The 23,243-nt window shown below is 39.6% G+C and overlaps 1 protein-coding gene across 1 annotated transcript in view; it reads right to left on the bottom strand.

The window, feature by feature from the left end:
• Positions 1 to 23,243, bottom strand: part of LRRC1 (leucine rich repeat containing 1) — a 140,455-nt gene that overhangs the window by 70,092 nt on the left and 47,120 nt on the right. Inside the window, exon 2 of the mRNA XM_036024245.1 lies at positions 19,423 to 19,540. Coding sequence (XP_035880138.1) covers positions 19,423 to 19,540 — 118 coding nt within the window. The remainder of the gene's footprint in view (positions 1 to 19,422; positions 19,541 to 23,243) is intronic.

Raw genomic sequence — 23,243 nt, 5'->3', positions numbered from 1 at the left:
ATATACAGGGGAGCTTATTATACACAGCAAAATATGGTATTCTAAAAAGACCTAAGAAACATGGTTATATTATTCAAAATAATACTGTAGAAAAAGAGCTTAAGGGCTTAAAAGTTATAAGTTGTCACCTAAAAGATGAAAAGTTATGATATTTATAATACATTTAAGCCCTGGCTGGCATAGCTCAATGGATTGAGTGCAGGCTGTGAACCAAAGTGTCACAAACCAAAGTGTCGCAGGTTTGATTCCCAGTCAGGGCACATGCCTGGGTTGCAGGCCACGGCCCCCAGCAACCACACATTGATGTTTCTCTCTTTTTCCCTCCCTTCCCTCTCTAAAAATAAATAAATAAAAAATCTTAAAAAAAATACATTTAACTTCTTAAAAAAATATAGCAGACCTTATACATTAAAATGTACATTATTCCCTTAAAATACAAGGTCTGTCCAGAAGAAGTCCAACCATTGTTAATATAACAAAAATGGTTTGCCAAACAATGTAACCTGGCAAACAAGGAGAGTAGACTGGAATGTGCATGTGTGAACAATGATGACTTCACTGTACTAGTCAGTGGGGGTGGTAGACACTACTGAGTGAGCACGTGTACTGTGTGGTCATCACATTCAAAACGACTGAATGAGTAAAAAAATAAATCTGCATCCAATTTTGCGGTAACCTTGAACATTCCTCCATGGAAACTATTCAAATGATTCAGAAGGTTGCAGCTACGGGCAACTGGTGATTGGCAGCTTCATCACAACAACACACCCACTAGTGCATCACTTCTTGTGCAGAGTTCTTTGGCAAAACATCAAATCACCCAGGTGACTCAGTGCCCCTGTAGCCCATACTTGGTGCCCTGAGACTTCTGGCTTTCCCCAAAACTAAAGTCACCTTTGAAAGGGAAGAGATTTCACACCATCAGTGAGACTGAGGAAAATATAATGGGGCAGCTGATGACAATCAAGAGAACTGTATGAGGTCCCATAGTGCCTACTTTGAAGGGGACTGAGGTGTTATTGTCCTATGTACAATGTTTCTTGTATCCTGCATCATCTTCAGTAAATATCTGTTTTTCATATCACATGGCCAGATACCTTCTGGACAGACCTTGTATTCATCATATGAAGCATGTACACATATTCTAGCATTGCCAGAGGATGAATGTGTTGGAGATCTTGCTTAGACTTACAATGAGTATTTCTCCAAATAACGTTTTGAGAAAATCTTGCGTAACAAATGCCGCCTCTGTGAATTATAGAAAATTCAAGACTGAGAACCAGTATAAAAATATACCCTGGATTTCAGCTGAATCTCACTCTGAGGATGATATATCGGGTTGGCCAAAAAGTCCGTATGATTTTTTCCCATAAAATAAAAGGCACATTGTTCATTTTCACCACTAACTTCATTGATTCAGACATTTGAGTATGCCACCTATCTCCCATGTGGTATAGCTTTGATTGTTCCCAATTAATATCTTGATTTGATCACTATCAACTTCAACTGGTCTACCTCACTGTGGAGCATCATCCAGCAAGAAATGTCCTGCACAAAACTCCGCAAACCACTTTTGGCACGTTCTATCATAGCACCTTCTCCATACACTGCAGAAATCATTTTTTGCATTTTAGTTGACTTCTTACCTTTCTTGAGATAAAACATAATATGCCAAAAATGTTGCTTATTTTCTTTCACCTTTAATATTGAAATGGCTACATAAAAATTCACCAGTTTTGATGTTTTTTAAATTTTATTTAAATTGTTGTTGCAGTACAATTTTCTATCTTTTACTCCCAACCCAACCCACCCACCCAGCCCTCCCCTCCTCCCTCCCACTGATGTTTTTTTTTAAATGCACATTCATATGACAGCTGTCACAATACAATCTAACAAAACTATTTCCAGTGAAGTTAAAAACAACTAATCACTACTAGAGCCATCTTACGGAAAAAACAAATAAACTTTTTTGGCCAACCCAATATATTGTGGCAAGTTTGGTTCCATTTCCTAATGTCCTAAAGCAATCCACACAGCCCCGCCTCCCATCCCACTTTAGGACAAAAACAGAGAGAGGAGGTGAAAGGTTAGCTTTTTCTGGGGGGTGATCCAGGTTATTATAATAGATGCATGAATTTTGAAATGGGCAAAAATTATTTTCTGTACTTAAGCCATTATTCCATGGATTCAGCTGTAGATAAGGAAGATCAGCCTATCAAGACATCAAGAAACTGTTTAGGTTCTTATATGAGTGGCTCCTAGCTCTAATTCTAACTCTGAGTTTTACTGGAGATAAAAATGCAGACTCCAAGGATGCTGATCGTCATATTTTGATTGAGTAGTCCTGGGTAAAACGGGAATAAGCAATTTTAACAAGGATTCTGACGTACATGGTCTTCGCGCCCACCTGGAGAAACATGTTCCAGGTGCAGGAAGAAAGACCACAATCCAAAGTCTATAAATTTCATCACACCTGGAAGCCCCTCTTTCTATGGTCTGATGATCAGCTGGGCATTCTGATTTACTGATGTCATCTTTTTCACTTTTCCAATTTACTTGTCATCCTTTTCTTTTTCTCCGTCTTCCCTTTTAAACCTACAAATATGATTTTGCTCATATAGTTTAAACGTCTCTGGGAGTAGACTGTTGCTTGTCATCTCTTGGATAGTATTCTTTTTTCTGCTATACTTGTGATAGCATCCCAGCTCTAACATGCCAAGAACGCACAAGTAAAGTTTTTAGTCTGTTTAAACTTAACACAGATGTCCCAATGTGATTCTTTTTAAAAACTTAAAATGCACTATAAATGTCATATCTTGTAATTCCATGGAAGTGCTAGGCCTATCATCTCTGATTTATTCTGTGCCTGTCATCTACCAGTTTCTGAATTAACTTTATTCACATAATTCAAGAACTCTGCACCTCTGGGCTAGATGAAGGGACCGCAGACCCTGTACTTGCCACATAGCACCCTCCATTTAATAAGCATATAACAGTGTTTGCCTGCTATGATCTAATCTCATAGTCCAGTGGGGGAGGGATATATCATAAAAACAAGCCCTATATTGGGACTTATTTTTAATATTAATTTAATTTTAATACTAATTAATTTATATTTAATGTTAACACTAAAAACTTAATATTAATTTATACTTAAAATATTTACTATTTTAACATTAATATCAATTTGTTATTAATTAGCACTATATTGTGTGACACCCAACACCGGCCCCTCAGCCAGAGTGGGGAGAGTCTGGAAGTGGGAAGGGCAGATTCCTGAATTTTTCTTTACTTGTCCCCATTGACTTTTTATAATGGCCACATACTGCTTTTATAGCTTAAAAAAAATCTCAAGGTGAAATAAACTTGGAAACACAATGGGTAAAACACAATCACTAAAGGGTCTAGGGGAAGGGACATTATCATATGTCGGCCGTCCTTAACATGGAATAACAAGGCTTAACACACCCAGAGTCCACTCTGGTCCCACCATAGCTAATGATCAGACTCCAAGAAAAGAATACTGGTGACTGGCTACCCCCACCTTTTGCCTTCTGGGTCTGGCTCAGTGGCAGCAGCAATGCCTGGATGGCTCATTTCCACAACAGACACCGATCAAACCCATTATGACTGGAGAGTTATGAAATTCCTCCATATCACAGTTAGCTGTTCAAGACATATGCTGTTATCATAATTACTCACATCCCATTGAACTGGCAGATCCAGCATGAAACTGATTGCTCTTGTTTCCTCCAGGAAATGGTGATTACTGGTGTTTTTCAAGCCTTCCTCTGATCTCTCAGAGTCAAGAGGAAAGCATTAAAAAAAAAAAAGCAGTTTGTGCTACATACCACTTCTGACATTGCTTCGCTGACACAGATGACCTTTCTGATGCCAAACAAACCCAATGGAAACTTTTAGCTTCACACTTACTGACCATTCTTCCCATTTTACACTGTAGCCCTCCTGGTTGTGCTTCCCCACCTTTGGTTCCATAGTGAAGTTCTTGTGATTCTGTTTCTCTACCTGCGCCTTTCCAATCTCTTTCAAGTTTCTTTTCATCAGTCCTTTAATGATGCTGCTTCCCAAGGTCCTGGCTTTCTACAGCCAGTGCCTGAACAGTTTCATTCATGTTAACCTCACCCATTAATCTACAAGCTTTAGCTCTAGACGATGGGATCAATAGCCTCTCTGATGTTTAACATGATGACACTGCTCAGCCATTCGCCTGCTGGCCCTTTTCCATAATACCAGTCAACACTGCTGACAAATCCTCCTGCTGTTCCTTCTCAGAATCTTACAAGGGCCCCATTCCTCGGCTTCCCTTTAAATGATGGTATTCTGCATGCTTACCTGCCCTTCCAACTCCACAGCCTCTCATTCTCTGGGAGTGGCCTCATTCATAACCACAGCTTCCACCATCACCCTCACAAGGATGACTCTGAAAACTTTATCTCCTGCTAAAATGTCTCCCTGAACCTCCGAACCCTACTACATTCCAGCTGCCTACTGAACACCTCCATTTGCATACTCCAAAGGCATCTCACCCTCTAGGTGCCCACAAATACACTCATCCTTCCCCTTAATGTGTGATACTTTCTTCAGTGTCTCGTATCTCTCCTGTGGCTGGTAGCAGTAATTTATTCCAGACCCAGACCTCTCACTCCCCTCCCCCTCCCCACCCAGCAAGCTTCTCACCTGTCACCTCATGCCTGGTGCAGCATCTCCTTTTCTCCTGATCTCCTTTCTAGTCCTCCCACCCTCAACACAGATGCCTGCCATCCTGCATCCAGCCCTCAATCAACTCCAGGCTCCCTGCTAGTACCAGGGTGGCATCAGAGCCACTCCACTGCTGGAAAGCCTTTCATGGCACCCCACGGCTTTCAAGAAACATTCCTTAGCTCAGCACACAGGCCCTCCATGATCTCACTGCCCTCTAACTTCATCTCTTGCCATGTACTCCAGTAATACCTTGTATTTCCCAAATTCACCACACTATTTCAAACCTTCAGTCATACATCCATGGCATTTCATCTGCCCAGAAATGTCCTTCCCATACTTCTTTCTCTACCTGCTGCTAGTTTCTCAGAGCTTGAGTAAATGTCATCTTTTCCAGGAAGTCTTAATATTCCTCCTTTACCCAGGAATAATCAAGACAACCCCACCCTTGGTGTCCCCCAGTTATACCTCTATGACAGGAGCCCCTACCACCGTGGCATCCAGATGGATTTGGTCCTTCCACCCTTGTACTCTAAATCCCTTGACAGCCATCACTAAACTGACTTGCTCTCTCTGGTTCCTAGCACAGAAATCAAATGCCTGGTGCTGGGTAAATATTCAAGAAATGACTACAACTCATTCTAAAAATCTGTGCCTGCTCTTATCTCCCTTATCTCAGTGAAACATACATTCAGCCAAGATTTCACTAGTGCTTTGTTGTACTTTTCATAATGAAAAATGCTGCCTTTATTTACAACATTTGAGTTATCTCTTAACATTTGGAACCCTAAAAAAAGGTCAGAACAGTTGCTAGCACAGCAAAGAGGGATTTTGGAGATAAGAATAAATGCAACTGGCAGTAGGAAAGGGCTCTTCTGAAGATTAAAGCATCTGCTCAGAAAATGCCAGAGACGTTCAAGGAGATCTCTTTGACATGCTCTTACTGGTCAAACCTAAAGGCTGACCAGTCCATGACAAAAGTCAAAAGCAGGGATCTTGATGTAGAGGAACAGCTGTAGTTACCTTTTCTCTCTAATTACCAATGTGCAAAGCCCCATGGATAGAGTGAGAACTGAGAGAGAGAGAGAGAGAGAGAGAGAGAAAGAAAGAGAGAGAGAGAGAGAGAGTGTGTGTGTGTGTGTGTGTTGTGGGGGAAGCATGGGGCAAGCAGGCACTTCTTGAAACAAGGTGTTCCCTTGTGATCGTGACAAAGCACATTCCCATGTCATCTTATTCAACGTAAGGCTAACCTCGAAGTGGTCCAGGCCCTCGCCATGCTGGGTACTGTCAGTTTCTAGCCAGTTAAACAGACAGACCATGAAGTAAAGAGCACAGTCCATTTAGATGAAGAACTGAGGAGCACCAATGACTCATTCAGTTCCCTTGATTAAGTCTTGCTGCCTCTGACTTAGTTTAGGCCTCTGCCAAGCAATCTCAGTCCCCTCGGCCCCTCTGGCATTACTCCAGTTTCCCCCCAGCTCTGGGCTGCCTTTTCCTGGGGACGTATGTCAAGTTATTGGCACTTGGTCCTCCCACTTTTGTCTAATTTGCTGAGACCCACTTGCTCATCTTGATCCACCACTCATCAGCCTTGCTGAATGGAAGTCCTGTTCTTTAACATTTTATATTACAGTACCATCAAACAAAGGTTGAACGACAAAAAAATTAAATACTTCAAGATACCAACTATTCATGTGTAATGGTACTTTTACCTAGCAGCTTCACTAACAAAATGTATATTAGGTAAACAAGGACCTGATTGCTTCACAGTACTTCAAAAGCAGTTGAGCATTTATGCTTGGTCTGCTTCTGTCCACATTCTTTCTGAACATGCCTCTATAACATGGCCCAAGGGGCTAATTGTGCCTCCTTATTTTATTTCAATTCGAGAATCCTAAATCAGATAGAGACTTCTAAACTGCTTACTCACCTCTTTTTTCACTCTGACTGGTTGACTTTTAACTTATCACATCCTTCTGGAAATTCCCATCTTGTTGGTTATCTATCTTTACGAATCCTACCTTCAAAACCTACAGCTTCCCAGTGATGTTAACTTCATAGGTCAATTTATATATTCGCCAGAAAGACAAAAATGTAACAGTTAGTGATTAATCTGCCTTTTTTAAACATTTAAGTGTTTAACAATAATGGTGTGGGAAATGTTCACAACCTAAGTGAATAAAAGGCAGAGATACTTATGTGGTATATATTTCCAATTTTGTGAATAAGTTAATGAAAATAAAAAAGACAAACAAAACACATGAAACATTAACAATGATTACTTCTAAGTAGTAGGATATAAAATTTTTATATTAGAAAGACAGAATTGTGATTTTGGAGCCTAACAAACCTGGGATCAAACACCAGCTTCACTACTCACTAGCCATGCAGCCAAACAAAGACAAAGTTTGAACCTGAGACTGAGTTTTCTCACCTATAAGAGGGCACAAGCTTACTTCTCAGAGATGGTTTAAGGATTAAATGAGATAATACACAGGGAGTGTTTAGCCTCATAGGTAGTACAGAATCAGCATCCTATAAAATTCTAATGATGAAGATTTACATAGTTCTCTTGGTTTTTCAACAGTGTTTCTTTATGTTTCACTATTATTAATTTTCAACAATAAGCATGTGCTTTAAAAAAACCTAAGTGGGAAAGACAATGATCTTAATAATTCATTTCTCTATCCTCCTCAAGGTACTCTTAATATCTTCCTAGTCTTCTCAGGATAGGTAAAATGTAATTTACTTTATCTGCATCAAGAAAAAAAGGAAACCTGCTAAATTGGTGTTACTCAATGTTACAAAGCAGCAGTTCAAAGAGAGGAACTGCTGGCTGCTCCAGATGGAGCCTCACTGGTGAGATGAACCTTGGTGGGTTAATCAGGTGAGAGTCATCAAGTTGCCAGGTGACAAGTCTGTTCAGAGGATATAAAAACATGTGTGACACTAAGAAAATTCAAGTGACCAACCTGAATGCCAGGGGAACTGGTTACTGATGTCAACACATCAGCATATCACCTCTCCTCAATGCCCATATGGAGAATGAACTACCCACCACAGTGCATGGGAATATTCACACCCAAAGAAAAGAATGTGGGATGATCTTAATCATTAGTAATTAGAAGTGACAAAGTCATGTTCATAAGAGAGTACACCTGCTTCCAGAGACCTGGGACGTTCATGTTGTCTAATCTCTTTACTTTTCTTTCGAAGGTTAAACCCCAGGACAATCTTCATTTTTGACTTCCCTTGTTCTACACTTCTGGCAACCCACCTATCTCTTGTCAAGATGGCACAACAATGACCTTAGAAGTATTACATTGGAGCTTACTGAGAAAGCCCTACCTTCTCTCAGTAGATGATGTTTCATTTCTGGCCATGAGATTTGCAAACCACATCTTAGGATGTGCCTCTTCCACAAGTGGTTCCATTCATTAACTACGCAGGTTTCTATAATTTTAAGCGTCTTAGAATGATTTTTCCCTGTATTGATTCCCAGACTCAAAGAGTACCTAGTCATGATATTGTCTCTATCCTTTATCTAACATAGAGTAAAACCATCAGCCCTAACTTTATCATCTTTAATATGCTCCAAAAATAATTAAAAGTGCCACTACTCTGGATTTCTTATTTCAGCTCCACCCCTGTCTAGAAGTATGATTTGGGGGTATATCACAACTTTTTCAAGACTCAGTTTCCTCATCAGTCCTCCTGAGATGCTTCTACCCACCACAGGATTAGTACATAGATTAGATAAAACAGAGACCTAATGAAACAGCACAATGCCTGGAGTATGGTACTCACTATCTAGACACCATCTCAGGCAGCAACCTCCTTCACCTGTGCCACTATTCCTTCGAACCTGCTTGTGTCCTCACCCCCACCCTGTATTCTTACTCTCACAGTCATATTAAGATCTTCATAACCCAAAATGAAAGACAATAATAGGATTAATTACAGGAGCTGTTCATTGAGTACAAGATACTATTCTAAGTACTTGACATACACAGTCTTCTTTAAGAGTCACAATAATTCTATGAAGCAGGTGCTATTATAATCTCCATTTTACAGAAGGCACAGAGAAGTTAAGTAACTTGTCAAGATGGTGATTCTGCCCTGAAAACCTTTAATGATGCCATACTGCCTCCTAGAGCAAGCGCTTCAACAGCCATTCCTCAAACATAAAGTTTTAATTTTCAAAGCATACTTTAAAGCAGTTTCTAAATATTCAAAAAAAATCATGCATACTTACATAGGCTTTATGCTAACTATTTGCAAATAGGTGTCCATCAATCATGTTAATCTATGTCTGGCTTTATACATTCTCATGCAGATGTGGCAAGGAAGGCTACCCTGTCCTGTTTGGGGAGGCATCTATATTTCCTATAAATGTGTCACTCACTGGAAGGCTGTTACAGTGCAACGGAATTGTGTGTGTGTGTGTGTGTGTGTGTGTGTGTGTGTGTTTACTAAGCCTATGTGTGATCAGTGACATAAAGTCATACAACTCCAGCATTTGATTTAATGCCAGCTGCAACAGATGATGCTAGTGTCTCACCAACAGCCAGGTTCTCTTCTTCATGTACAAATACTTAACTGCATTTCCCAGGACCTTTCACTTAAGTTGACATAAAATTGGCCAGTTGAACACAGATGGATATGATGTACCCCACTTCTGTCATGACCCATAAAAATCACCTATGCACAACACCCCCATTTCTCCCCCTCCCACAAGGACCTTGGAGTCCAATCACAGAATGAGAATGTGGCACCACAAGAAGGAAAGAAGCCTGGATTCCTGACTGTGTAGAGCACAGCCTCTCATCAACCAACCACCTTCCCATTCTACACTCCCTGCTCGACACACGCACGCACATGCACACACACACACACACACACACACACTGGACTATAAGTTGAGCAATAATAAAGTTCCTTGTTGTGTTGAGCCCATCAGATTTATGCATTTTTAAAAATCAATAGTCCCTGGCTGGTGTAGCTCAGTGGATTGGGAGCGAGCTGCAAACCAAAGTGTTGCAGGTTCGATTCCCAGTCAGGGTACATGCCTGGGTTGCAGGCCATGACCCCCAGCAACCGCACATTGATGTTTCTCTCTCTATCTCCCTCCCTTCCCTCTCTAAAAATGAATAAATAAAATCTTTTAAAAAATAAAAAAATAAAATAAATAATAAAAATCAACAGTCTACCTTGACTAAAGCAAATAGTTTAGTATTTCATCCATCAGAGCAAATTCTTTATAACACAGTAGTAACCAGCTGTACAAGAAAAAAAAAGAAAAAATCCTATGACAATTCATGTAATTTTAGTTCTTATTGTTATGTGTTGGGTGCTTCTTTGATTTTTTGATAAATCTTAAAATTTCCAGTGAATATCTCAGACAAGCATTGAGATACCTGCATTTCTGTGACACTGTTGACTCTGGAATTCTATTACAAACAGTTGGAAAAAAAATTCCAATAACAATTGGAAGGACTGTTATTGACACTTAGTCAAGGATTCTACTCATTAACTCCCTCCAAATTTGCTACTAAAGTATGAGAATTTTTAAAGACTACCTGATTTCAACCTCAAACCAAAAGTGCCCCAGTTAAGGATTCTATTCATTAACTCCCTCAGTTAAGCATTCTGCTCATTAACTCCCTCCAAATTTGCAACTGAAGTATGAGAATTTTTAAAGACTCCCTGATTTCAACCTTAAACCAAAAGTGCCCCAACGCCTTCTTCAAGCCTATTTCAAATCAGTTCCAGTTCCTGACACCTCTCCTCACGCCCTGAGCACTTTATTTACATGACATACAATAGGTGTCACTGTGTGGTTCTTGACACATGTCCATTGTGCCTGCAGATTTACCTCCTTGAAGGACAGAAGAGTTCAGCAAAGAGCCTTACACAAATATAGTAATTGTTCAATAAAGTTTGCTTTCAATAAAAAATAATAATTCTGAAATACTGTCGATAACGGAGGCTTTTTTCCAAAGGTAAGGGTCCAAGGCTTTTTCAAAATGAGTAAGAATTCAGAATCATAATTCATTAGCTTTAAGTAGATAGGAGAGATTGAGGATTTATTCAACAGTTATGAAACTAATTTAAAAATCAAATCATTTCTATATGTAATACTCAGGTTATAGATCTTAGTACTGTCCCCATTCACTCTTTCCTTCTTGGCTCCTTCGTTCCTTTCCTACTATGTGTCTTTTCTAGCGAAATAAGCTCAGAGTACTGTCTGCAGTCTGAGCAGCATACTGCTGTCATCATCCTGACAAAGAGATGCCATCAAGCTTCAGCTGCCTGGAGGCTCAAGCATCACTCGGCTCAAGTCAGATTCACATGACAAAATAGGTGACCTCAAAATCAAAATGAAGCACGATGGCTGCTCATCCTCAATCACTTTTAGAGTTGGAAACTCCCAAACCAATACCTTCCTGAAATGGCCAATTAAAAAACGAGCAAAAACTGTCATCCCACATGTTGGAGTTTTGTTTTATTTCAGGAGATGCCACTACAGTTATTCTTGTTTCTCTAACTTATCTTATTCTGTGCAAATCCACCATTATTTTGGAATATTCATCATTTAACAAAGAGCACATAACATGTAAAGACTAAGTGAATAAATGAAGTGGGGGGAGGGGGAAGGAAGATAAGGAGCTACTTAAAATAGACAAAGCTTTTAGAGAACCTAGGACAAACTGAAGAGCTTGTTGACCTAAAAAATATATTCAGAGGTGTTGTTCTCAAATTCAGAGGTTTCGTCTCTATTACAAAACTGCTAATTAAAAAAAAAGGCAGGAGAGAAAGTTATAAGAACCTACAGCTTATTCAGCACAGTCATGATAGTTCTCATAAAATTAACCATATTCACATAATAAAAGTAGTTTATATTTTTTTGAAATTGCTATCTGAGGCAGATTTTAAATAACATAAGATCTTCAGTGTCCTGGCTTATTTATCTAAGTGGGCATTAAATAATGTTTGCTTGTTTTTTAAACAAGTCCACTCCAGCAAGTGAAATTACCGGTCTGAAGAAAAGCAAAATAATATACTACAAGATGGAAAGAGTTCCAAAAACATTTTGAGTAGAGACTGTTTTAAGAATTTCCCTTTTGATTTAACAATTTGTAACATTAAGTTGTATGGATTTTCAGTTTTATTTGCTAAAATATCATTGATGCTTCTTTATACAGTTCAAAAGAAAGGCGAGGAAGGATGTATTTGTAAAGATTTTTCCCACCTTTTCAGTGTTCGTTGTTCACAATATATAGATGTGAAGATGTACAGAAACCAATGCTCCCTGGAAAAACTGTAGCACAGAAAGGTGATTAGAAAATATCACAGAAGTCCACTCTCTTTCCATCTCCACTTTAAAAATAATTAGTACTACCTGGAATTAAAATGTGAGTAGAAGGTACTATTCTTTCTATATTAACCCCTCTTCCTGAAAAAAGAGAAGGTAAAAGTTAAGACAGAGAAAGGGCTCTTAACAGGGCAGTAGCAGTACTTGCAAAGGCAAGAAAGCAAATTCTGGGTTGGAAACTATTTAGCTCTCCAACCATAAGGCAGAGTGGCACAGTAGGGCTTTGCTTCACTGGATGTCTCCTATGATATTTTAACAGACACAGACTTATCTCCTACAATATTAAGTCCAGTCACTGGAGCAACGTGCTAAACGGAGCACTAAACTTGGGCTCAAATTAGGCAGTGAGAAAGGAGAGAACAATGGCTGGACTGTGGCCAGTAAGAAGTCTACATGGGTAAAAACTGGCTTCTGCCCACTTGTGGCATGGGTATATGTAGCAATTAAAAAAAAAAAAGCTAAACTGTTCATAACTTGTAGGAAGACTTCTAATTTACACTGGATTTACTGCTTGCTAGAAAGTTTTTTTTCCAGGGCATACTCAGAACTTATACAAGGTCATTTTGGCAGCCTTCAAAATTGGCTTTAGATTTCATTAAACAACCCACAGCTACACACCACCGACACTGATCATGGGTGTACAGAAACCAATTAACCCAGGTCTTAATCAAAGTCTAGCCTCCAGACTTTGCAGGATGATAACCCTACTGGTAGACAGGCTGTTCATCCACTAACTCTGAAGAGTTGGCCTGTTGCTAGGGATGATTTGTACTAAAACTATCTTTTAGTTTCCTGTTAATGCAAATTTGCAAAATAATTAGCCAGAGTGCGCAAACTCTGGCCATGTTTTTCTGAATGCAATACTACTTGCACCATGTGTGAAATAAACTCATGACCTCATTGGCATAATATGATATTACCAATCAGTGCTCCCCTAATTTCAGCCATCCCTATTCCACCTTCACAATTTTTGCCCTACTCGTGGGTACAGCATGTGTATTCTGTATCATTTACCTCATTCTTTTAAACCATCTTTTTAAATTTTGAGTGAGATTTATTTTTAAAGGAAGCAAATTTCCTTAAATCATTAACATAAATAAGAACTATCACCCCAATATACATAAGATAAATGTAACAATAAATATAATATAGTGTTTTTAACTTTTACAGAAGGCAAGCAAAAGGAATAATTTTTAAAGGGCACCTTTCCCACTAGAATTCTATATTAAAAACTGCTGTTTTGCAATGTCATTTAAAATCATCTCTAGCAGTACCAGTGGTGTGCGCCTTACACTTTGGGAAAAACTGAACTAAATGGATAATGATACAGTACTATGATGTAAGTCAAATTACAGTATAGACTATAAAATTCAAATTACTAAGCCTTTGGGCAGGATTAATTATGCATTAAGGAAGTCTGCCCTAGATTTTTGGATAACAAGATAGTACTATGGGGTATTAACTCTTCTCACACACCCAGAATCATTTGCTTAACACAGCCAAGAATTGGTGAGCAGAGAAAGACAAAGTCCAGGCTTTCAGGCAGATGCAACTCAGACCTTAATGCAAACCTACAAGCTTTTTAGGACATTTTAACAGCATATTCAGATATGAATACTTCATCCTTCAATCTGTATTCAAGCAAAACACTTGGTCTCTTTCATTACATATATATTTTAGCTATTTGCATGAGAAATTTGTCACATTCATCACCTCTCACTGGTTTGTGAGGAAGCAGGGCTTTGTCCACAGAGCAAGGCCCAGTTCTGTCAGGTGGGGCCTGTCCAAAATCAGCGGGTGGTAAGTGGCAGAGCCTGGGCTCCCACAAGAGTCTTCTCTGCAGAGCACATCTGGCCACCCTGGGGACAAAACTGTGCACACTGTGCTCACCCCAAGCCTACTTTTATCTCAGAAAAGATCCCCACAGCCTATATATAACCAGTAAGCACTACCCTCTCTCCCAAAGCACAGTCTTCTCTTTTTTAACACAACACACAATTCCCTTGACTTTGTGCCTGAAAAATCAGAAAACAAAGCCACAACATTCAGGGTTTGGAGGTCTTGGCAGCTCTTCTTGGCCTAGGAAATGAGACTGTAAAAAATTCTCTCATTCACAGATTTGGGGGCGGGGGACACAAACTTGTCTTTTTCCATCATTTGAGCAAGGGACATCAAAAAAGGTCTAATTTTGCTCCTAGAATCAAAGCCAACTTGAGCTTAGGTCAGCTCTACAGCTTCCCATGTTCCCCCTGAGAAGATACAGGGTGCCAGAAGCACAGTGAGTTTGTGCTCACAACCACACACAGGGGACTTGTGGGTGATATCTAACATTCTGCTACTCTGTGTTCAGTGGACCAACAGGGTCAGCATCCTCTAGGCGATTCTCAACAACACAGAGAAACTCAAGCCTCCCTCCAGGCCTACTGCATCAGAATCGCATTTTAACAACACCTTATGATAATTCATTGCATGTTCAAATTTGACAACCACTGATGCAATGGACTTAAGTGATATGACACCAACATCCTGCCTTCCTCCTCCATGGTCAAGCAATGCTTAATTCCTACATCAGGAAATAAAGGTCCTACCATGCAAGGGCCAGCCTGGCTATGGCCCTGGGCAGGGACTCAAAGAAACCACCTCTGATCATGGAGTGGGCAGCTCAACTGGTACAAAAGAAGACTACAGGCACATACAGGCCTCCAGACCCGGGCTCCAAACCCTTGCCAATGCCTGTACCCACACAAAATAGGGGTTCTCACACTGACTCTCAGACTTCAGACTTTGTGACTTTTTTTTAAATATATTTTATTGATTATGCTATTACAGTTGTCCCATTTCTCCCGTTCTCTCCCCTCCACCCTGTACTCCCTCTCCCACCCATATTCCCCCCCCCTTTAGTTCATGTCCATGTGTCATACTTATGAGTTCTTTAGTTTCTACATTTCCCATACTATTCTTGCCCTCCTCCTATCTATTTTCAACCTACATTCTATGCTACTTATTCTCTATACCTTTTCCCCCTCTCTCCTCCTCCTACCCCCCTGCTGCTAGCCCTCCATGTGCCCTCCATTTCTGTGGTTCTGTTCCTGTTCTATTTGTTTGCTTAGTTTCTTTTGGTTTTGCTTTAGGAGTGGTTGTTAATAATTGTGAGTTTGCTGTCCTTTTACTATACATGTCTTTTCTTTATCTTCTTTTCTTAGATAAGTCCCTTTAGCATTTCATAAAGTAAGGGCTTGGTGATGATGAACTCCTTTAACTTGACCTTATCTGAGAAGCACTTTATCTGCCCTTGCATTCTAAATGAGAGCTTTACTGGATAGAGCAATCTGGGATGTAGGTCCTTGCCTTTCATGACTTGGAGTTTCTTTCCAGCTCCTTCTTGCCTGTAAGGTCTCTTTGGAGAAATCAGCTGACAGTCTGATGGGAACTCCTTTGTAGGTGACTGTCCCCTTATCTCTTGCTGTTTCTAGGATTCTCTCCTTCGTTTTTACCTTGGCTAATGTAATTATGATGTGCCTTGGTGTGTTTCTTCTTGGGTCCAACTTCTTTGGGGCTCTCTGAGCTTCCTGGATTTCTTGGAAGACTATTTCTTTTGCCAGATTGGGGAAGTTCTCCTTTACTATTTGTTTAAATACGTGCTCAATTTGTTGCTTTTCCCCTTCCCCTTCTGGTACCCCTCTAATTCAGATGTTGGAACGTTTAAAGATGTCCTAGATGCTCTTAAGCTTCTCCTCATTTTTTTGAATTCTTATTTCATCATGCTTTCCTACTTGGTTGATTCTATCTTCCTTCTGGTCCACTGTATTGTTTTGAGACCCAGTTTCCTTCCCTTCACTATTGGCTCTCCTCCGTGTATCTTCCTGCATCTCTTTTATGGTAACCTGCATCCTTTCATCTACATTGCGCCCATAATCAACCAATTCTGTGAGCTTTGGGATCACCAGTGTTTTGAACTGTGCATCTGATAGGTTAGCTATTTCTTGGTCGCTCAAAAGGATGAGTTCTGGGGCACTGATTTGTTCTTCTATTTGAGCCATTGCTCTTTTTTTTTTTTTTTTTGGTCTAGTTGCTCTTGTTATGGTGAGGGGCAGAGCCTTAGGTGTTCACAGGTGCTGGGCACCCCAGTTGCCAGATTGTGACATTATATGTGGGGGCAGGGGTGGGAGTGGGGACGGGGGCGGGAGTGGGGACGGGAGGAAACAATGGCGGCAGTTCCGTTCTCCTGGGATCTCAGTCCCTTCTCTGGGGTCCTGGGCTGCAAGCTCTGCCCTGGAGCACAATCGCCGCCTCACTGGGTCCGCCAGCCGCAGCTTGTGTACTCAGGGACCACCGCTGCATTCTTGTGCACCGGACCACTTTTGTGCCACCGATTTCACACCAAGTTTTCCCCGACCTCCATGGGCGCCCGCCCGGCTCGTCCTCTCCTACCAGTCTGGATATACAGGTCTACTTGAACTTTTTGGCTGTCTGACTTCCATTTAGATAAATCCTCTGTCGGTTCTGAGTGTTATTCTGGTTGTAAATTGTTGTTGTTCTAATCTTGGTTGTGCAAGGAGATACGGTACGTCCACCTATTCCTCCATCTTGCCGGAAGTCTATATATCGACTTTGTGACTTTTATTTATCTACTCAGTTGCCTAGGAAATTCACATCAATGAGATTTTTATCTATTACAAAAAAAAGTGAGGGAAAGCACAATAAGATTTGCCTGACCTGGAAACAGCTGAAGACCCATGTTCCTGTTGGTTAGAATAAACAGTGATCTTGTTCTGCTCTGTCATCACTGCAGTTTTTTCACAACCTTAAGAAAGCCCCGAACTGCCATCCTCTTCCATGCTGCCCACTGTGCCCTTCACGCCCCCCCCCCAAAAAAAACACATACATCATCATGCTACTGAGCTGGACCAAGGTTCTGCTGGTAGTGGAAAGGCGCAGTCAACTCCCCCTCAGCATTTCTAAAAGGGCCTGAGAGAAAAGGTGCAAGACCTGCAGGAGCCCCCACAGAACTCTACCACATGCAGAAGGAACAGCAAAAGATGAGGACGGGCTGAAAAAAGAGGACAGGGGCTCCAGGGGCAGAACACTTTTTTGTGTCCTGACACTGACTTCCGCAGAAGCTTAGCTTCTCTTATCAACATGCTGGAAGGTATAAATACACACAGATACAAGTAGTCCTTCTTTCTAGGTATGAATGTTTGAAAAGAAATAGTTGATATGGGAACTGGTAAAAGCGGCGACTGACAATGCTGGCTTTCTACAGAGCATCCCATCCCATTAGAGTTAATAATGCAACTGGGAACCCTCCAGCTCTATGTTTTCTCTCCCCACTAATAACTAAAGCTAATATGTCTCTTTCTCAAGTATTTCTGGATGCCTGCTTATTTTCCTTTTTCATGCCCTCTCCAAATTGCTATTATATTTCTTCAGATTGTATGATTTCAGTGACCATTTTACAAAGTCACAGCTTCCTTGCAAAGCCAGCTACCCTTGATAACTGAGATAATGGCTAAGGCAAGAAAGAACAGTTTGAGTTATGTATTCCTTAGAAACATGTGATACAGAATAGCCTTAGAAGCAATTCTGGCCTCTGATTTCTACTCCAAATAACACTCCAGTGTTAAGGGAAACTGCTCATGAACCAACCAAGTCTGTGCTGAGGGGTGGAGCCATGCTTTGTACTACTTGCCACCCCTGTCCCGGGAGAGCCACTCTTTTGGGTGTCCAGCAACCTGTGGCTTATAGTGTATGATTGGCTAAAAAGATAATCTGTTTGACAAATTCCTCACCAAGAAATATGTCAAACAGATGCCAAAGCAGGCACAGAAGCGAAAATGTACATGGAAAAAGACCACAACACACTGGTTCTGGAGAGGCCAGTTCCAGGCAGGTGAGCAGGGTAGGAGGGAGCACCCACCAACAGAAACAGACACACAACAGCAGACAGGCCACGAAACCCTGAGGTGATGTCAGATGCGAGCTCCACACCAGTGCTTTGGGAATGCAGCTCCAACCCCACCCCTACCATCACATCCCCTCAACTTAAGCAGAGGTGGTTCCTCTGCAACTAAACAAGCCGCTGTAAAACATGCCCCCCCAAACAAATATTTTTTCATTTTTTCCAGTAGCTCAAGGTAGAAAATAATTTTCATGAAAAATAAAAGTAGATCCTATGTCAAGAAACACATAGCTTAGCCGAAAGTTTCCAATTTATGGGAGGTTACAGATGACAGCAATTTAAAACCTGTTGTAAGTGGGGTGTACAATCCTTTTTATTTCATCATGTTTTCAATCAAGTACTGATTATCACTGCTGCCTTGTCACAATGACCACCAAAAAACACTGTATCTGGGCCTTGAAGTTTCTCTGGAAGAAATGAGACTGAAAGATCCAGACCCAATGTTCACAGAGAAGAAATGTAGAGATTTTTATAGGAAAGGAAAAACAAACAGGTATGTGATATGAGAGAAAGACAAGGATTATCATTTTTATAAATAATTCCAGAGGAAATTACACCCGAACCCTTGCAAGAACTGAATGCCATCATTTAAGACAGGACCACTGGGATCTGCCACTTTAACTAAAAGTAGTTAATCACATATGCAATAACAAGCAGGTTGACAATCCAGGCAGGGAGTGCTCTGAGAGCAGCAAACACGAGGTTAATCCAGGGAACTCATTTATAAGTGAAAGTTTAAACAGGACACAAATATCCTATTAGAATGTTCGATGAAAACAAGCAACATTATAGTAAAATCTGGAAATCAAAATAAACTCACAAATATGCCACAAACTCCAGGGGGCAAGCTCACTAGTGGCCTAATTAGAAATAAATTAAACTGGCAGAAGATGCCTAAACAGCAAGCAGGTCTGTTCACTGTAGGAGACAGATTCTCACAGGAGCACGCCAGGCACTGAGCCACAGTCAGAGAAGCGAGCTGTTGCCCAGGGCAGTTTCCCCTTCCCTCAGCAGCCCCTAAATACCAGAAAAAAGACCACACTACCAGCCCTCAATGTCACATTCGGTAAAATGAGGGACTTAGATAACAAAATTTCTCAGATAACACTCTAACTCTATGAGTCAGCCTGAACCTACTTTGAAAAAGTTACCATTTAAAAACTGTGTTATGAAAAGCTTTTGTTAAATACCTGTAAGTTGACTAAACTATGCAATAATGGAATTAATTTCATCCTAGGATTTACACATAGCTTTCCCACAACCATCAGGAAAAGTACTTCCAATAACATTTACCCAGTTACATTTATTAAAAATCTCCCCTGGCATCAGAAGAGACAAATGGACAATTCAACTGGAATCTTTTTCTTACCATTTCGAGAGACATCCAGTTCCACCAGCTGCATGAAGTTTGCTATTTCTGGAGGGAGCCGCTGAATTTCATTATCACTAAGTCCAAGCTTTCGTAATTTGACTAGCTGGAAAAATTGCTGTAAGACAAAATAGTTTCACAAAGGTCTCACATATATTTGTAACATAAACTTTTTGTCTAATATGAAATTTAAAACAATATGTTCTTTAAAAATTAGTGACAATGGCGCCAATGTCAATTTCCTGATTTTGATACTGTACTATAGTTGTATGAAGATGTTACCACTGGGATAAGCTGGGTACAAAAGAGGTCTTTGTTCTACTTTTGCAACTTCCTTATGAACCTATAGTCATCTCAAAATCTAAAAATTTTAAAAATGAGTAAGTAACTTACTGAGAATATAAGCTAACTAGTAGGTGGTCACATTTTCTACTTATGAAAACTGTTGTTATTTTGTTGGCCAAAAAGTTTGTTTGGTTTTCTCTGTAAGATGGCTCTAGTAGCGCTTAGCTGTCTTTTAACTTCATTCAAAACAATTTTGTTAGATTGCATGCGACAGCTGTCATATCAGTGTGCATTTTAAAAAAAAATTAAGATTGGTGAATTTGTATTCAGCCATTTTAATATTGAAGATGGAAGAAAATACACATTTTTGACATATTTATGCTTTATTCTTTCAAGAAAGGTAAGAACATAACTGAAATGCAAAAAAAGATTTGTGCAAAAATGGAGAAGGTACTGTAACCGATTGAATGTGTCAAAAGTGGTTTGGGAAGTCTCATGCTGGAGATTTCTCACTGGATGATGGTCCATGATTGGGCAGACCAGTTGAACCTAACAGTGATCAAATTGAGACATTAACTGAGAACAATAAATGTTATACAACATGGGAGACAGCTGACATACTCAAAATATCCAAATCAATAAAATTATTGGTGAAAATGAACAATATGTCTTTTATTTTACAGAAAAAATCATACAGACTTTTTGGCCCACCCAATAAATCTGCAACGTTGCTCTGGCTGGTGTGACTCAGTTGGCTGAAGCAGGTTGGAGCACTGTCCCACACACCAAAAGGCCACCAGTTCAATTCCTGATCAGGGCACATTCCTAGTTGAGGGTTCCCCAGTCGGAGCACATACAGGAGGCAACCGATCAATGTTTCTCTCTCACATCGATGTTTCCCTCTCTCTCTACCATCACCTCTCTCTCAAATGAGAATTTTTAAAAATCTGCAATGTTAAATAGACATATATGAAAATTAGAATAAATATTTTAAAGGTGTTTTAAAAGGCATTACTGCATATCACAAAACACACAAATATCCCACAAATGTGTCATGGAAAAATTATTTTGACTAATCTAAAAAAGAGCCCATACTAATATTTCCATTAACCATGGAAGGCAGAGCACATTCCTTTTTTTGCCCACACTCTTTAAAAACTGTACAAAAATGACATTAAAATAATTTATACAGACATAAAAATATGGAATGAACTCATAAATACAAGTAAAAGTAAGAGGACAATGCAAACTAGATATGCAATAAAACCCTTGAAGCTAGAAAACAAATGAGCAAACAGTAACTAACATAAGAAACAAACAAAGCTGAAATTTAAGTATGTGGAGTAGACAATAAGAAATTAGGTCCAGGTACCTCTGAAGGAAAAGGAATTGGTTGGAAAAAAATATATGAAAAGAATAGTTAGGTCCCGATATTCTCTTCTCTACTGTTTATAACAAGGCAGGAGACGAAATTTCTCTTCTGGAAGAGCTGACTCTCAACATAGCTCAGAGCAGGGGTAAGCCACCCCACTAAAAACAAAGAGACTGAGTCAAAACCTGCTCAATGAAATCCCACCCACCTTTCACTATAGCCAGGCTCCCAGACAGGACAGACAGACGCAAATAATATCACAGAGATGTCTCATGTTATAAGCCCCTCCCATGTACACAGAGTTTCCAATCTTTTTTTCCCTTCAAGTGCATCTCTCATTGAAAGAGAGCCATTTCTCCAGACACATGAAGATCCCTAAGATGCAAAAAAGAAAGTGTGCAAGCACACACACCTCAAAAGAAACAAATATGATGTAGAGAGCAGAAAAAACTTCATCAACCCAAAATATAATACCCTAAGAGAAATAAGAGATAAAACAACATAATGCCATAAAAACAATAAGCCCTTAGAAATTATAAATTATTGTAGCATCAATAAAAGATTCCAATAAAAGAAGTGAAAACAAAAGTTAAAATATAAAGTTAACAAAAAGACAGAGATGAAGAAATGGGAGAAAGAAAAAAATGGGAAAATTAGAAGGTCAGTCTACAAGGTACTATACTTGAACCAATAGGTATCCAAATATAGAGAACACAGGCTACTGCAGAACACACATTTCCAGCTTGAAAGAGCCCACAACAGGGCCAAGGAAATGAATGAAAACAGGTACTGAGGAATGTTGTAGAGTTTCAGAACTCCAGAAAGAAGAGAATTGTTTCCCAAGATCTGGGGATGGCAGGCGGGGAATCACAGCAAAGAATTGGGAATCAGAGTGGAACTGGACTCAAGAGCAACCTTGAAAGTGAGAAGGCAATGGAGCAATGCCTTCAAAATGTAAGGAAAAAAAAATTCCTAACCTAGAACTGCATATTCAACTAAACTACCAATCAAATATGATGACAGAATAAAGATGAAATGACAGAAATGACAGATGAAAGACATTTTCAGACATGCTTTTCTCTAAAAATATATTTTCCATATACCTTTCTCAGGAATCCACCAAAATGTGGAAGTAAATTTAAAGGACTAAGATCTGAGACCCAGAAATCAGACAAAATCAGATAGTCAATAAAACAGAGAGACAAAGGAAATGCCCAGGATAAAATGCCAAAGGAAATTCCAAGATGTCAGCCAAAAGGCCCTAACAGCAGCCAGTCCACAATGGAGAAAATATGGAGGCTCCCAGAAGAAAGCTTTGAGCATAAAATAAAAATGAAAACACATCTGATAAATTATCTGATGTGTTTGGAAATAGTGAGGTGATTTGTTTGGTAATTTATTAGAAACAGGAATAAAGAAAACAAAGCAAGATGGAAAAGAGTTTGAAATTTCTGGAAAAAATATAAAGTATAAAAAGATATAATCCTAACATAAGAACCGGTTATGAATACTTACAGTCATTATACTTTACTATCTATATATTGGTAAAGCCAAAATTTATTTTATGTCAATATTGAAGGATGGGAGGGAAACGACCGTATTTTTAGGACTATAAGACACATTCCCCCACCCCAAATTTTTTTGGGGGGAAGGGGTGCATCTTATAGTCCGAATGTAGCATGCCTGGCTCACAGGGCAGGAGTGGGCAGCCTGTTATTTATATTATTAAATATTTTGCCACATTTTTGCTTCAAAATTTTTTTCCCATTTTCCTCCTCTAAAACCTAGGTGCATCTTACGGTCCGGTGTGTCTTACAGTCCGAAAAATTTGGTAAATGCTAAATCTCATCTTCTATAGAAGTGAATCAATAGAAAACTTTAAAGTGAAAAAAATAAATAAACTGTAAAAGCAAGCCGCTTAGCAAGTGAAGGCCAATGTCGGTAGAAACAGCTAAGAGATGAGGGCTCTCAAAAGCAAGAGGCTACTATTCACTGTCACACTCATAGTTTGTCGGGTTTTTAAAAATTATTTGTGTCTACTATTTTGCTAAAAAAAAATAGAAACTGAGTTTATACAGGAAAAAGTCTCTAAGATAACAGGATACTGTGAATAATAATTTTGAAGGATGCTTATATTTCACATTATTTTTTATTTAATTTATTT

This window comes from Phyllostomus discolor, chromosome 4, assembly GCF_004126475.2.
Source record: "Phyllostomus discolor isolate MPI-MPIP mPhyDis1 chromosome 4, mPhyDis1.pri.v3, whole genome shotgun sequence".
In the NCBI taxonomy this organism is placed as follows: Eukaryota; Metazoa; Chordata; class Mammalia; order Chiroptera; family Phyllostomidae; genus Phyllostomus; species Phyllostomus discolor.
The sequence above is the reverse complement of the archived record's forward strand: the minus strand, read 5'-3'. Positions and strand labels throughout refer to the sequence as shown.